The sequence below is a fragment of the Pteropus alecto genome, unplaced genomic scaffold (genome assembly GCF_000325575.1).
Source record: "Pteropus alecto unplaced genomic scaffold, ASM32557v1 scaffold110, whole genome shotgun sequence".
NCBI lineage: Eukaryota > Metazoa > Chordata > Mammalia > Chiroptera > Pteropodidae > Pteropus > Pteropus alecto.
The window spans coordinates 1,562,646-1,577,403 of NW_006431920.1; the positions used below are offsets into that span (position 1 = coordinate 1,562,646).

At 46.6% G+C, this 14,758-nt stretch overlaps 1 protein-coding gene across 8 annotated transcripts in view; it reads right to left on the bottom strand.

Annotated features, from left to right (window-relative positions):
* Positions 1–14,544, bottom strand: part of ARMC9 (armadillo repeat containing 9) — a 122,408-nt gene extending 107,864 nt beyond the window's left edge. For 5 of the 8 annotated variants that reach the window (XM_025043209.1, XM_015585445.2, XM_025043213.1 and 2 more), the window contains exons 1-6: positions 14,398–14,483; positions 10,993–11,080; positions 9,466–9,591; positions 7,590–7,760; positions 6,102–6,257; positions 2,847–2,939 (exon numbers count right to left, since the gene is read on the bottom strand). In XM_025043209.1, the coding sequence (XP_024898977.1) occupies positions 2,847–2,939; positions 6,102–6,257; positions 7,590–7,760; positions 9,466–9,591; positions 10,993–11,043 (597 nt within the window). In that variant the 5' untranslated portion in view covers positions 11,044–11,080; positions 14,398–14,483. The other 3 variants (XM_025043210.1, XM_025043211.1, XM_025043212.1) reach the window with 3 other exon arrangements.
* Between the last annotated feature and the right edge of the window lie 214 nt (positions 14,545–14,758).

Here is a 14,758-nt window from a genome sequence, read left to right on the forward strand (position 1 = left end):
TGCTTCTGTGAGTCCAAGTCTTGTACTATTTCAACAGCCCCCTAACTGGCCTCCTTACCTAACTCTTCAAAAGACCTTCCCCACTGCTACCAAAACATTCTAGTAAAAATGCAAATCTGGATTCATACCCTTTAACTCCGTAACTTCAATGCTATAGCTTTTTCGCCTGAGGACGTTGAGATGGGGATGAAAAAGGCTTCGTACAGCCACTCTGGAGCCAGACGGCCTGGGCTGTAACCTCGGCTCCCGAGCGTCTGGCCACACGACTGAATCAAGACAGGTATTTAACCTGTTTTGTGTGGGCTTCTTAATTTTTCAGCAACAGCTTTTTTGAGATGCAATTCAAATATTATATAATTCACCCATTTAAAGTGTACACTTCAGTGGTTTTCAGTATAATCGGAGTTGTGCAACCATCACTATGATCAACTGTAGAACGTTGTCATTGCCCCGAAAAAGAAACTGCATTCACAGTCACCCCCGCTCCCCGCCCGCTCCAGCCCTAGGCAACCACTAACCTACTGCCTTATAGACTGGCCTCTCTGGGCCTTTCATACAAACGGAATCATGCAACGTGCAGCCTTTTGTGTCCGGCTGCCTTCACGGAGCATCGTGTTTTCAAGGTTCATACAGGTTGTAGCGTGTCTCAGTAATCCGTTCCTTTTTTACTGCCAAATAATATTCCAGTGCAGGATATGCATTTTGTTTATCTGTTCATCAGTTGATGGACACTTGGGTTGTTTCCAAATTTTGGCGATGCTGAATAACGCTGCTATGAACAGTCCTGTACGAGCTGCCGTGCAGCCATGTTTTCTCTTCTCTTGGGCATAAAGCTAGCAGTGGAATTGCTAGATCATACGGTAACCCTGTATTTAACTTTTGAGGAAACAATCTGTTTTGGAAGAACCTGTTTTGGAAGACTATTTAATGATATGGGGAAACGTTCTCTTCATTTGATAAAAATATTAAAAAATACATATACACGTAGAGGTATCTATCCTCATTTATTGTAGACATTACAAACTTTTGTGTACTTATATATAAAAATGTGTTTCTGTGTTTCCCAAATTTTCTAGAAGGAATATGATCAAATTCATAATCAGCAACAAAAAAAGAGTGATTTTTTTAAAAAAATGTAACCATGACCATGTTATTCTCCTGCTTAAAACATACCTGCGGGACCTCACGCCCACCTCCGTGATCCGGCCCCTGCCCACGCCCTGACTTTCTGTCTCGATCCCGCGCCAGCAGTGCTCAGTTCTTCATGGTTTCCCAAGCAGACTGGCTCAGTGCTTCTGCCTGAGCTGTCCCCTCCGCCTGGAGTTCCGAGCCTTCATTCTATCTGCCTCACGGACTCCTGTTCTATTATTTAAAACCCCAACTTGGCTAAGAGAACTATGTCTTGGCCTTTTCTTTGGATCCTAGCACAATATTCAACTTAATATATGTGTTGAACTGAACGTGGAAATATATTTCCACGGAACAAGGAAAAGAAAGGAATATTTATAGTTACCTGCTTTATTTCAGTGTATTTGCTTCAAAACATGTTGAACAGGATGAAAAGTGTTTGCAAACTGTGACATGAACAGCTAATAGCTGTCAAGCACTTACTATGTGCTGGACTATTTTAAGCAAGTTTCATGTATTAACTCAACCTTCATATTATTTCTATGGAGTGGGTGCTATTATTAATATAATATGATTTAGTATATAAATCATGTCTTTAAGTATAAGCTGGGAAGTATTTTTTAAAAGAGTATTAAAATAATCCTAAGCCAGGTTGGAAAAGCCCTAATTTCACTAAAAACTGCCATTTTATATGGAATTTTAAGAGGAAAAAAGACTGGCTAGGCAAACATCATGGTATGTGGGTAGAGAGAAGTACCTGAACAAAACCGTGAGGTTACAAAAGCAGAAAGAAAAGCTGCAGCCCAGCCCGACTGTGGACAGTCCCAGGGGAGGCGAGGCACTGAATACGGGCAGTAGGGAGCCACTGAAGGCTGAGGCAGCTGAAGAAGAAACGCGTCATGGAATCCCAGGGGCAAAGGTCCAGTTACAAGTGCAATGCTTTGGAATTAGAAAGGAAGCACGTCCTATGCAGCAAAGTGGCCTCAATTTTTCATGAAATTAAAACAAACAGCAACTCTATAATTCAAAGGGGTATTTCTTGTTATGAAGTAACTTTTGATACATTCTTATTCAGAATAGAAAAGAGAGGCGCCCTTAAAGACTAACGGGCTCTGGGAAATCGGCCTCCCGGGGGCGGTGACCTCCGTCCCACTCCGTCTTGGACGGGCTCCATTTACACCTGTCGCCTGCGCTCCGTCCGCTTCGCACCCTTTGTAACTCTCGAAAGTGTCCAGATTAGAACTGGATCGTGATGATGGCTGCACAACTCTATATGTTTGCTTAAAATCATTAAATTTTATACTTACAATGGGTAAATTTTACAGTTTGTAAATTATACCTCAATGGAGTTGTTTTTTAAAAAGTCCCAATTTGAATGACAAGTTATACGATCATTCAAACCATAAGCCAGGGCCTCGAAGCCTTAAGAGTAGTTAGCTGATCTTCAAAAAAGAAAAAATTATTCCAGGGCGTTCTTTTCCAAAAAGACAAGCTTTTTTTCTTCTTACTAAGATAGTTTCTAGGCACGTGATATAAAAATAAGACCCTAGCGAGTCTCAGAAACTCAATGCCAGAGAAGGCAACCCATCATAGGCCTTGGCACAGCCTCCCATAAATGCTTCATTCGCTTCATAAATATGAAAGCGGCACTCCCAATTAACCCTATTTATGAGGCAGTCCAACACCAGAGGTGGCCTCTGTCTGCTTTGAAAGGATACATACAACGTTAAAAGCTTTGGTGTGTCGCCGGCTTTAAAAACTAAAGCCAGGAACTTTTCCAACTTCGACTTTAAATCTGGAGTCCAAGAATCCTGAAAGGAAAATAAAAAAGAAAATAAATAAAAGCACTAGGTCTCTAAATGCCGACGGTATCGTCGAGTTGCGGCCATTAGGGTTAAATAAGAGTTACTGAAATCGAAAGCAAGCTGTCTTGCCAGGGGTGTGACGCTGTGAAAAAAAAGTTAGGGCATCTGACCAATTCATCTGTAGAAGATTCAAGTGCCCACAGCAAGAAGAAAGGACAGCGTTCTTTCCTAAACAGGAAAAAAGTAAACTTGTACGTGATTTGAACATTTCATGTGATTTAAACACAAGCATGAGAAGTAACCTGATTAGGCTACCAAAATTAATTCATCACAGTTTAGAGCATAGGTGGCACCAACAGACATACACAATTATCACAAAGCTACTCAGTCTCCCAAAAAAGGGACTCATATCCATAAACCTCATCTAGATAAGAAAAAGACAGTTGCTGTTATTGCATCAAATACTCCATCATGTCAAGAGTATGATATACTTTTAGTTTGATTTGTCCCCTAAAGTAAATTATCTCAATAGTGCTAATTGAGAAGAAAAAAATAATGACTTAAGTAGTAAAAGAGAAAAATATGACAAGCAACAACCTTTCTCAGGAAAATTATCCTTATAGTCTTCATATAAAAAATATCTACCACTCAAACCAAGAAGTTCCACAAAAAAAAGAAGCTATATCACTAAAAATTCATACCCACTTACCTCTGAGCTCCCACCCCCACCTCCCTCGGGCCTTCCCATCGTTCCCCACCTTCTTACCCTTCGGCTTATAGACTCTGCCCTGCCTCCCACCCACACAGTCTACTTGTCATCTGACTTTCTAAGAAACACTGTTAGAAAAGTCTTATATTGTAAAAAGATGCTGTAATTCCCCACCACAGCATAACTTTATTTATAATGTGTGTGGTATGGGCTGAAATGTGTCCCCTAAAAAGTTATGTTGAAGTCCTAATCTCCACGGAATGTGAGATCACTGGGAACAGGGTCACTGCAGATGAAGTTAGTTAAGATGAGCTTGTACCGGAGTAGGGTGGGCTCTTAATCCAATGTGACTGGTGTCCTTATACAAAGGGAATTTAGACACAGATACAAAAAGATGGCCATGTAAAGAGCAGAGACTGGAATTACGCTGCCACAAGCCAAGGGACACCTTCAACTGGAAGAGACGAGGAGGGCTCCTCCCCTAGAAGATTCGTGGGCAGCATGGCCCTGACACCTGGATCTCAGACTTCCGGCCTCCTAAACTGTGAGACGACAGATATCTGTTGTTTTAAGCCATCCAGGATGTGGTGCCCCATCGTGCTACCGCTCCAGGCTCTCAGAAAAGAACCACAAGAAAGGACCACTATGTTGGCCAAGATGGACCAAGAGATCTTAAAAAGCCGAAATAAAACGAAACGTCTGGACTCCCTAGACACACTGTAGTGCAGTCACAGTCTTAAAGGCCCGAGAAAAATGACAACGTTCCACTACGAAGGAACAGCGATCAGACTTCAAAACAGCAACCGTAATAAAACGTCAATGTACTAAAAGAAGTAACTGTAAACCTAGTACTCTGAATCCCATCTGAGAAAGCAGTAAAGATGTTTTCAGACAAAGAAGAACTGAAGAAGAGCTTCTCAACTAAAGAGGGTGTTAAGGGAACACGCCTAAGGGGAGCAGGAAATGACCCCGGACGGAAGGTCCTCGCCACGGACGGAGTAGTGAGCAAGAATACTGGCAAATGTAAGGGTCAAGCTATACACAAACGGACTGCATAAAACGGCAAAAATTTCTAAGGTGTGGGGTTGAAGTAGATATCCAAAACATTTCACAACAATAGCACACAAACCGGAAAGGGGATAAATGAAGTTAATGCATTCTCGGGTCCTTTTAATGGTCAAGAAAAGGATAAAGACATTAACTTTAGATTTTATTATGTATACAGGCTACAGGAGCGCTGGTGACCACTGGGAGGACATACGGAGAGGGCAGCAACGGGGGAAATGGGACGGAAGGACTCCACGAGCACTGCCACACTCCGGAACTGAAGGACCGGAGCTCCGCCTCACAACTCCAAAGGGCTGCTGTGTGGCCGAGATAACCCAAGACGCCTCCGAGTGCCGCAGCCTTAGCTGGACCCTACCCTGGCGGTGCCAGCTCGCCTCGCCTTGGTCCAAGCTGTGCCCACACGGCTGTGTCACAATCTTCCTAAACAGAAGTCTTCACAGTGAGAAAACTAAAAGTCCCTCTTCAACAGTCGTCACCTTTCCTGACCATTTTATATCTCACCCTCCAAGAGAAGAAGGCAGTGAAGCTAAGTCTGGCCTGACCCAGAAGATGAGCACAGACTGAATCAGCTACTCTACAGCGAGCCAGCTGTCACGAGTCAGCCGGCCACCCGACCTTCGGATTGCTGGCTGCTCTTCAGGTGTGACGGAGCTGTTCTGCTGAACTATGAATGAGGAGGGGACTGCCACGCACTGGGTCTGGGAGAAGAGCTGCATCCACGTTCAGGGGCAGTGGGAGAAGCTTCATGTAAATTCTTGGAAACAGTGTAGGGTCTTTAGAAAAAGCAATCTAATTATATCAAAATATTTCAGTCTCTAAATACATCTCAATACAACGCTCAGTAGGACACATTAATTTTAGTAAATCAACAAAAATTACTATAATAAGCAAATCTTGTTAATAAATATGCTGAAGTGTTAACTAAAATGAAGTATAATGATAAAAAGAGCTATAGACAAATAGTCTGATGGAAATAAGAGCATATAAGCAAGTAAATATATGCCAAGTGAGAACTTTAGTACCAATTAAAATATACATGGCCAGCAATTGTATAAAGTACTCTAGCTCTCTTTCAGGCTACTAATTTTTAGTATAGTTGAATAAATTATCCTCCCAACACCAAAAAAATATCCTTGGAATGATTTAAGAGATCAGTATCTTAAAAATATTTATGTCAGTCCGGATTAACAAGTCTTGGTATAATCCCCCGCAAAAAATAGCATTTTATGATACAAGAAAGACTTGTTAAAGCAAATTACCTGAATATTCTTAAAATAGAACATAAGCAAATTTTAGTCTTTTCCAGCATCATTGAGAACCCAGCAGCGTAAACAAGGCGAAGCCACAGTGCTCTTCCTGATCAACACAGACGGTTCAAGGCTGTCACTCACCTGGAAGAGCTCTTTAAAGGACGGGTGGGCCCTGGGGTTGGGAACGAAGGGCAGGGCATAGAAAGGGAGGAACTCAGTGGTCTGGCTCAGCGCTGCCCCTTTGGTCTCCAGGTAGGTTTTGAAATAAGAAATCCTTTCATCCAGGTCCTCTTTGTCCTACGAGGAAGGGAAGACACTCGTCTGAGCTCCCCTGCGTGACACCCAGTCCCCCCGTCCACCCCCTCCTCTAAGGCCCTTTCAGCTCAAGCCATGTCACTGGTGGCCTCCCCACCTGGCCTTGCAAGCGCACTGTCTGCCGTCACCCTAACATCACCCCCAACACTCTCCTTCCATGAACAGCATGTTCAATATGCTGCCTTTCCCTCTACTACCATGTTCTCATATCGTTAAGATCCTTCATAAATATCATTTTTAATGGCAGGACAAAACCTCATCTTGTGGGCCTATCACAACTGATTTAACCAATTCCCCATTATTAGACATGTACATTATTTCCATACATCAGAGATGGTAGACGTTAGTGAATCTCATGATTCGATTAGGAGAGGTGTCTAAAGCTGGAAACGGAAGTTTCCATATCATATTCTCATATTCTTTCCTTCATTAAGCTGAGAACTGATCTCGCCCACTTCACTAATTCCTTGTGAAATGCAAGGCCAGGCCCTCCCAGGGTTTCCATTTCCTCCTGGCCTCAGTGGGCAGGTGGGACGAGCTGAGCCGCTCATTGAGGGTTTGGCATGTTCCTCCCTGGACCATGTGGCCTGACCAGTGATGTCCCGCACCCCCCATCCCCCGCACAGTGTGCGCAGGCGAAGCCTGTTCTCATCAGTGCATCTCACTGCGCCTACACCGTGAAGCCTCTTCTGACCACTGGACTCATATGTACAACATTTACTGATTTTTTAAAAAAATCTTATATCAAAACGGAAAAATTAGAAAACAGAAATAAATAAAAGAAAATGAACATTTCCCACGATTGTACCCACACGAGCACTGTGCTCAGGGACAGCTTTTCCAGAATGGCTATTATGACGTGCGGAAAAGCTGCTCCCTCCATCAGTGACCGCCCCTTTGGCCTCTGACATTTTAATAAGTTAACGCAGGTCCTTAGGGCTGTAGGAAATGCCTGGAGAAGCCACTAAACACATGCATGTGGTCACACGTCAGCCTGGCCCCGCTCGCCCTCCACGCAGAGGTCCACCTGCCAGAGCAGCCTGCAAAGGCTTCTCTTGTCCTCACGCCTCCAGGCCCACCCGGAAAAGACCATGGAAGCTCAATTCAACCTGCCACGCAAAGGGACTTTCACAAATGGGCATTTTCCCACTGTTTATGCTTGTGTTTCTCCCCTAATACATGGTCTAACATCCATACCCCTTAGCAAGGATAAAATGGTCATAAAATTAAATGAATGCGCATTTGGAAAACATAACAGCTAATGCTGTCCCTTAACGAGCCGTTGGGACCAACCCGCAGCACAAAGCGACCTACAGGCCTCCCCACGGAGTGCTTCAGGAGGTAGATGGCAAAGTGGATGTGAAGATAGAACTCCAGCTTCCGGGCCAGGGTGTCGCCATCTCGGAGGGAGCTGGGGACGTGCTCCTCCCATGAAGCGAAGAACGCCTTCTGGTCTCCACTGTCAAACGCAGCGATGAGGTCCCTCTGCAGAGAAGACACCAGAATGAACCCCGTCAATGAGGGTGCCCTTTCTCCCCATGCCCCAAATTCTCACAACCCCCACGGTACCTCAGAGACCCCACAGACCCCAGGGCTTCACTATAAGGAAAACCGAGGCTCCCCTTCAGATGGAAGGGATAGAAAGCTGGGGAGTCAGGGGGCTTCGAGCTCCTTGGACTGAGGTCCCTGCAGATTGGCCCTGGCGTCCCACCCCTTTCGAGATCAAGTCTGGGCATCATAAGGAACAGCTGAGCCGTTTAAGTCTCTGAAATGGGAGGATTCAGGCACAGGCCAAAGACTGTGGCCGGAGAACTCATGGGCACGTGACTACAGTGCCCTTGGGACCTGCTGACCTGCATGTGGCAGATGCAAACGGGCCTGACCCAGAGCCCAGCCAGGCCTTGGCAGAGCAGATCTCACGTGTCTGGCAGCTGGCGGCACAGCTGCCCAGTCCCTGAGTCACGTGAGCGCATACACAGAGACCCAGGCAACCCCGGGCCTGGGAGATGGGTGCTGCCCCGTCGCTAGGAGCATGTCCCCTGAGACGGTACTGTGGGAGGCGACTACCATCCCCCATATAGTGACTGTGCCCTTCGGTTACGGAACAGAGCGGCTCGGGCCGGAGCCAGAGGAGGGACACAGTCTGGGTGCCACTGCAGCCTCGGAGCTGTGTGAGTCTGACCACGGGGGGCAGAGACGGTTCCTGACTCCCTACTCAATCGATGAAATAGAGACTCTGGAGAAAGGAGGTGGTGAGTGTCATGTCACCTGCCTCACAGAAGAATGACAACTGACCCACCACAAATACCTGCTGCCTAGTTCTGCGGATTTAGGTACAAGGCAGGATCGAAAGAACTTCCTAATGGTCCAGACCAATGTGGCAGCAGCTCAGCGTCCAGGTGCCTGAGGCTGAGGGGACACTGGGCAGAGAGCACAGGCCTGCCTTGACTCTACAGGCCACTCAATGGTGTCCCCACTCAATGGCCAGGCCACTAGGGACTCAGGGACCAGGAGCAGGCAGGCAGTGGCTGTGGCCTAACTTCCAGTTACTCAGCAGGCCTCTCAAAACAAGTGTCAAATTTTTCTTGGAAGTAAGTATATTGAAACAAATAAATATATGTTCTCTTGTCACTGGATGTAGTCACTGTGAACTTACCTAGAACGTTGTTACAAATGGGATGGAGGCATCGAACAAGGGTTGAAACAGGGGCTTTTAAGGTCCTTTCTAACCCTGAGAGCTGCGGACCGTGGAACTCGGCCCCTCGCAGGCCTCCCTTTGACAGGACGTAGCCTTGTCTGTAGGCCTCTTGCTCCCTCCTCCCGAAACTAGCGTGCGCCCGCCGTGAGGGCAGAGACGCTGCTGTGCTCACCTCTCCGTCCCAGCATCGCGAGTTAATAACCTACAGCTGCGCAGGACGGGGACGCGTCTGCCTCAGTTTCCAAGCACCGCGTGGTTCCCCTGTTCTTCTCAATAAATGTACGCGAAAGATCTTACGTCACCACCCACTTCACAGGTAGGGTACGGAGGCTTAAAGAGACGTTAGTGATTCCTCCATTAACACCTGCGATGTCTACAAGTCACTCTGACCAGGTCACCAGAAAAAATTACAACAGTCTCAAATGGTAGCATTTTTTACAAGGTGGGAACATCCTGCTTATCTACAGAGATTTAAAAAAAGTAAAATGTTACCTGGATTACCAACGATTTGGAGTCCCTTAAAGAGCCACCTGCTGTTTTAGATAATGGTTTGCCTTTTATTTTGCATTCTTTTGAAAATGTTTTCAAGGTGTCTTCGAACTCGGCAAAATCTAAATACTGTAAAAAAAAACCCATAAATATATATATTTCTCTGTTTTAACATCAACAAAGTAACTGTTTTTGATGTAACTGCACCAGCTCAATATTATCACCAATTCCTAATGGGGTTTAATGGACTGTCACTTCAGAAACAGTAATTTGGGATCCAGCTTAGAATTTACTTATCCATATACACACTAAAAGCCCAGAAAGACAGTATCATAGAAAACGCTTCTTTACAGAAAATAGGTTTGTTTTCAGAAGGAAAATGTCCGTTGCTAGATTCATTATAATTATTAATAGAAAATAAATCAAGTGTGTGCAGAAGTCTGAAAAAGGCAGGAGGGACAGGTACAAGGCCTGATGGCTTTGAGTCCAATTGGTCTCTGGGAATTCGTTACTTGAAACGGTGGGACAGGAAATAATGCCTGCCCTAGAGAACAGGGGATGACGGGCAAGGCCGTCGGTGACCTTCAGGCACAGCACGAGCCATCACCACCCCCTGAAACGCCCTCCCCCCGCGTCAGTCACATGCGCGATGAGTGACCACGGTTCTCCCCACTTCTCCGCCGTCCTTCTCCGTGTGAGTCAGTCACCCTTTCTGTGTCCTCCTCCTCTAATTGTGGCTATATCCCCAGCCCTGTCCCCAGGGCCCCTGCTGTGACATCTTTAAGAATTTATCCACGATCACGCCAACAAACTCCAGTGCTGCCTCTCCAGGGTGGATGCCTCCTCCTTGCTCCACTGCCTCGTCCTCAATGCCTACGCGACAGTTTAATCACACAGTAAGACGGCAGCTCTATGTGCCAGTCCCGCATCAAAAGCGGTAGGGAACAAAAAACATAAGGCCTGGGTCCTGTCCCTCAAAACGTCCCTAAACGTCTATTAACAGGCACGCCTTAAATCGTTACAATGCAACCACGTGATGAAATACTCCACCGCACGAAAAAGTGTGAGGATCACAGGAAGGTGGTCACGCTATACTACTGCTGATAGATAAAGGGCCAGCTACAGAACTATGTGTATGGTACCATCCCGTTTTGCAAAGCAAACTATAGATGTGAATATATTTTGAATATTCATAGAAACAAGTCTGGAAAGATACTATTCTAACCCATTAGCAGGAAGGGAGCAGGAAAACACACTGTTTATACTTCTATACTATTTGAATCTTTTACCATGAGCATGTATTGCTTTCATTATTTTCTTTAAAAGAATTCTAAAAAGTGGCTTTAAGATTTCAGTTTATTTATGAAAACAAAATATAAACACCTGAAAAATTATATAATGATAAACATAATTATAACATAATGACAGAAGAAACATTACAAGGCACCAAAGACTTTGTTGCATTGTAAATACGAGCTTTACAAGTTTTCAAGGTCTCTTTTTTTGTGACCTGTGGTATAACACACCTACCTCTTTCACTAGTCCAAGTAATTCGGATTCGTGAGCCAGAATATCCCCCATACTGAAAGGTTGCTATTAATTCTCACAGCAAAAATCTCTACAAGGCAAAAATATAAAACAAAAGTTTTCATTTTGACCATATGTGAAATCACACACACACACACACACACACACACACACACACACACACACACACACAAGGTGGCTATGGTGGGCAGAATAATGGCCTCCAAAGATGTCCACGTCCCAATGCCCAGAATCTATGAATGTGTCGGGTTGAATGACAAGGGGGGTTTAAGGCTCCAGGTGGACTGAAGGTTGCCGATCACGACCTTAATGGAAAGAGTAGCCTGGATCATCTGTTGGGCCCAATGTAAGCACAGGGGTCCTTAGAAGGGAAAGCGGGAAGCAGGAGATTCAGGATCAGACGGATGCAGGTGAGAAAGACTCGACCAGCCACTTCTGGCACTGAAGATGGAGGAAGGACCAGGAGCCAAAGAATACAGGCTGCTTCTAGAAGCTGGAAAAGGCATGGAAGAGATTCTCCTCCAGAGTGTCCGGGAAGGAATGAGCCCTACAAACACCTTGATTTTAGCCCAGTCTGAGACCCATTTCAGAATCTGACCTTCAGAACTGTAAGATAATAAAACTGCATTGTTTCAAACCATTAAGTTTGTGGTAATTTATTACAGCAGCAGTAGGAAATAGTGGGGCTAAAGTCAAAAGTAATTCTTCTATGTAATTAGGAACAGTAATTCTGTATTTAAAATGAATGCGGACAAGGACTGGAGGATGGTGTAAATGAGAAGGTCACGGATTGCTGGTGAGATTGGGGAAGATAATTTTCCATACTTAGAGTTTTCTAATGTGCTATAATGTGGCCTGTGTACTTCAAACAGTCAGGGCCACAGGAAGTATTTAGAACAGAATGACAGTTTAATGATAAGCTCATTTCATTGAAGGAAGGATGGGCATTAGAATTGATCTATGCAAATGAACACAGTCACTAATCCTTTGCTCTTCCTCCACGTAAAAATATTAAACATTCAGAAAGAGTCTGCACTGCACGATTTTGCAGTTTTCGCCAGCCACTTTTGGTGTGAGTTAGGTTAATCAGGGGGAGGCTTTTCCAGGAGAGAGGGGAAAGAGGAAACAAGTGTAAATAACAAGGACAGAGTGCTGAAGCTAAGCTACCTCAATGAGGGGAGCGGGGAGGTGCATGAGGTGGTTGTGAACCAGTGAAAAAGTAATGGGGTCAAAGACCTGCTTCAGAGCCACATTAAAAGGAGCCCGAAAGATAGAAGGTGGCGGCTGGAGAGAGAGACAGGTGCTTGAAATTAGGATTTTGGAGGTGATGCAGTAATAAAAGGTTCATCATCGCAGAGGTGAATGGATGAGGAGGATGGAGGGAGAGAAGCCTATAAGTCAGGGGCACAAAGAAACTTGGGTAGTCAGAAAGTTGAAATCAAAACTGAAGGTGAGGGGGTGGAGAGGCAGACAGTGAGCCAGGGGCTACGGTCTTCAAGAGAAAGGACTCTGCCCACAGGTGATGCCTCAAGGAGGGACGGCAAGTGGTAGAGCCCACGGCGCATACCTCAAAGGAGGGGAGAGTAGCAGTGAGGAGCAGGGAGGTCACCTACCTGGCCTGCCACCTCCAGGCCTGCCAGACCCATAAAGCCGAGGAGAGAGACAGCTGCTGTTTGAGGACCACCCACCTGTCCAGCCTTCCTCTGGGCCAGCCACACCCCCTGCCATCGCTCTCTCTGCTCCCTTCTACCACGGCCACGTTAGTGCCACCAGGAGTGAACTCCCAGCCACGTCCCCGCACTACATGCTCTTCCTAAGCCCTGTGTCTGATGTCCTCGCCCCACCTCATGGGCAAACTTGATTCATCACACTTAGTTCAGACTCCGTCTCCCTTAGGAAGTCTTCTACGAACCCTTCCTCTTCCTTGCCCATCAAGGCAATTCTCTCTCCTCTGGGGTACCTCTGTACCCTACATCTACTTCTCCTGTTACACTTATCACCCTGCTTACAAAGGCAGGAAGCGGTGTTCAACCTTGTATCTCCAGGACCTAGCAGAGCGCCTGGCAGGCACAAGAGGTACCCAATATGTCTGGCAAATAGATGAAACCCAAGCAGAGGAAACAGCTTTGTGAAGGCCCTGGAACAAGAAAACTGTTGTTTTTGAGAACTAGAGTTCGTTCCTACTCAGGGCCTCTGCACATATTGTTCTCTCTGCCTGTAACACTTTTCCCCTCTCTTTCTTCACCTGGCCAACCTCTGTACTTAATAAATGTCACTTCCTCAAAAAAATCACCATCATTTGAATAAGATTCTGCTCTGATCATGTCAGTGAAGGTGAGCCACTCGCTGCCGGGTATTCCATTACTCTGACATTCTTAGAAATTACAGAATTTTCTCTAAACCTTTATATCATAATAGGTTCATTCACCGAGAGTTTAATGTCTGCCAGGCAACATTCAAAAGGCTTCACATTAAGTCTGCACAATAAATCTAACAGATGAATGTGATTTATATTCTCCGTTTACAGATGAAGCAACTGAGGCTCAGGGAGGTCGAGGTGCTCTCAATAACTCAGCTAGGAAGTAACAAAGTCGGAACTTAAATCCAGATATTAACCACTACACAGTATTTATTACTCAAAGTTTGGACCACCTGAATCAGAACCACCTGGATACTTGCGCAAAAGGAAACTTAAAGCACTACTCCGATCTTACTGAACACCACGGCAGACGCGGCGCCCATAAACTGTTTTCAACAAGCTCTCCGGATGATTTTTACGCACATTCGAGTTCGAGAACCACCGCTCCACTTTTTGCAGAAACTAGAGAAAACTTCTTCTGTCACTTTTGAGGGCTGCAGCGGCAGCTTCTGACTTTCTATATAATAGAGTTTTTGACTAAGGGTAAGACTATGGGATTTGTCTAGAAGACAGATGTGCATAGCAAGCATCCTGTTTTTGCTTGCACTGGATGAAATCTGGACTTAACCGGGGTCTTTGGAAAGAGGGGTTAGCCGATGGAGATAACGGAAGGGATGGATCTAAAAGTCCCAGGCCTCTCGTTCGCGCCGCCCACTACCCAGCTGGAGGACCCTGGGACCCCTCTAAGTGTGGCCAACTGCGGCAAATATCAGAAGCTACTTGCGGGAAGCAGCTGGGCCTGTCCTCGGCGTGTCCAGGCGGCTGCCTCGGGGCCACGCCGCAGTAAGAGCCCTGGACCGTAGGCGAGAGGCTGGGACGTCTTGCAGCGGCTGCCAAGCTGGCGCATCGGGCTTTTCCTCTGGGGCAAGGGCTCGGGAGAGCCTCGGTCCTCGGGCCCCACAGCTGCCGCTCCCGCGCGGGGAACGCAGGCTCTGGGGTGGCCAGGCCGCTTCCGGGGACGTGCCTACCTGCTGCTTCGCCGCTGGAATCCGCGCCGACGCGGCCAGGCCGCCCTGTCTCCGGCCGTCGCCCCGGCAACCGCCGCCGCCAGCTCAGCGTCACGTGGGGGAGGCGCAGCCAATGACGGGACGCGGTTGGCGCGGAGCATCGTGGGACGAAAATCGGGACCCTTGGGAGGGCAGGAGGAGGACGTGACCCGCGGCGGAAGTGAAGCGGGGGGTTTGCGGTCCAGTGTCCGCTGCGGGTCGCACCCAGCGCGGCTGCGTCTCCCGCCCGCCCCTCCACGACTTCTCCCTCTTTTTCCACAAACGTTGCGCCTGTCGCTGTGCCTGGCTCTGGGGATGAGCTCAAGGCAGGCTCAACCCCCAA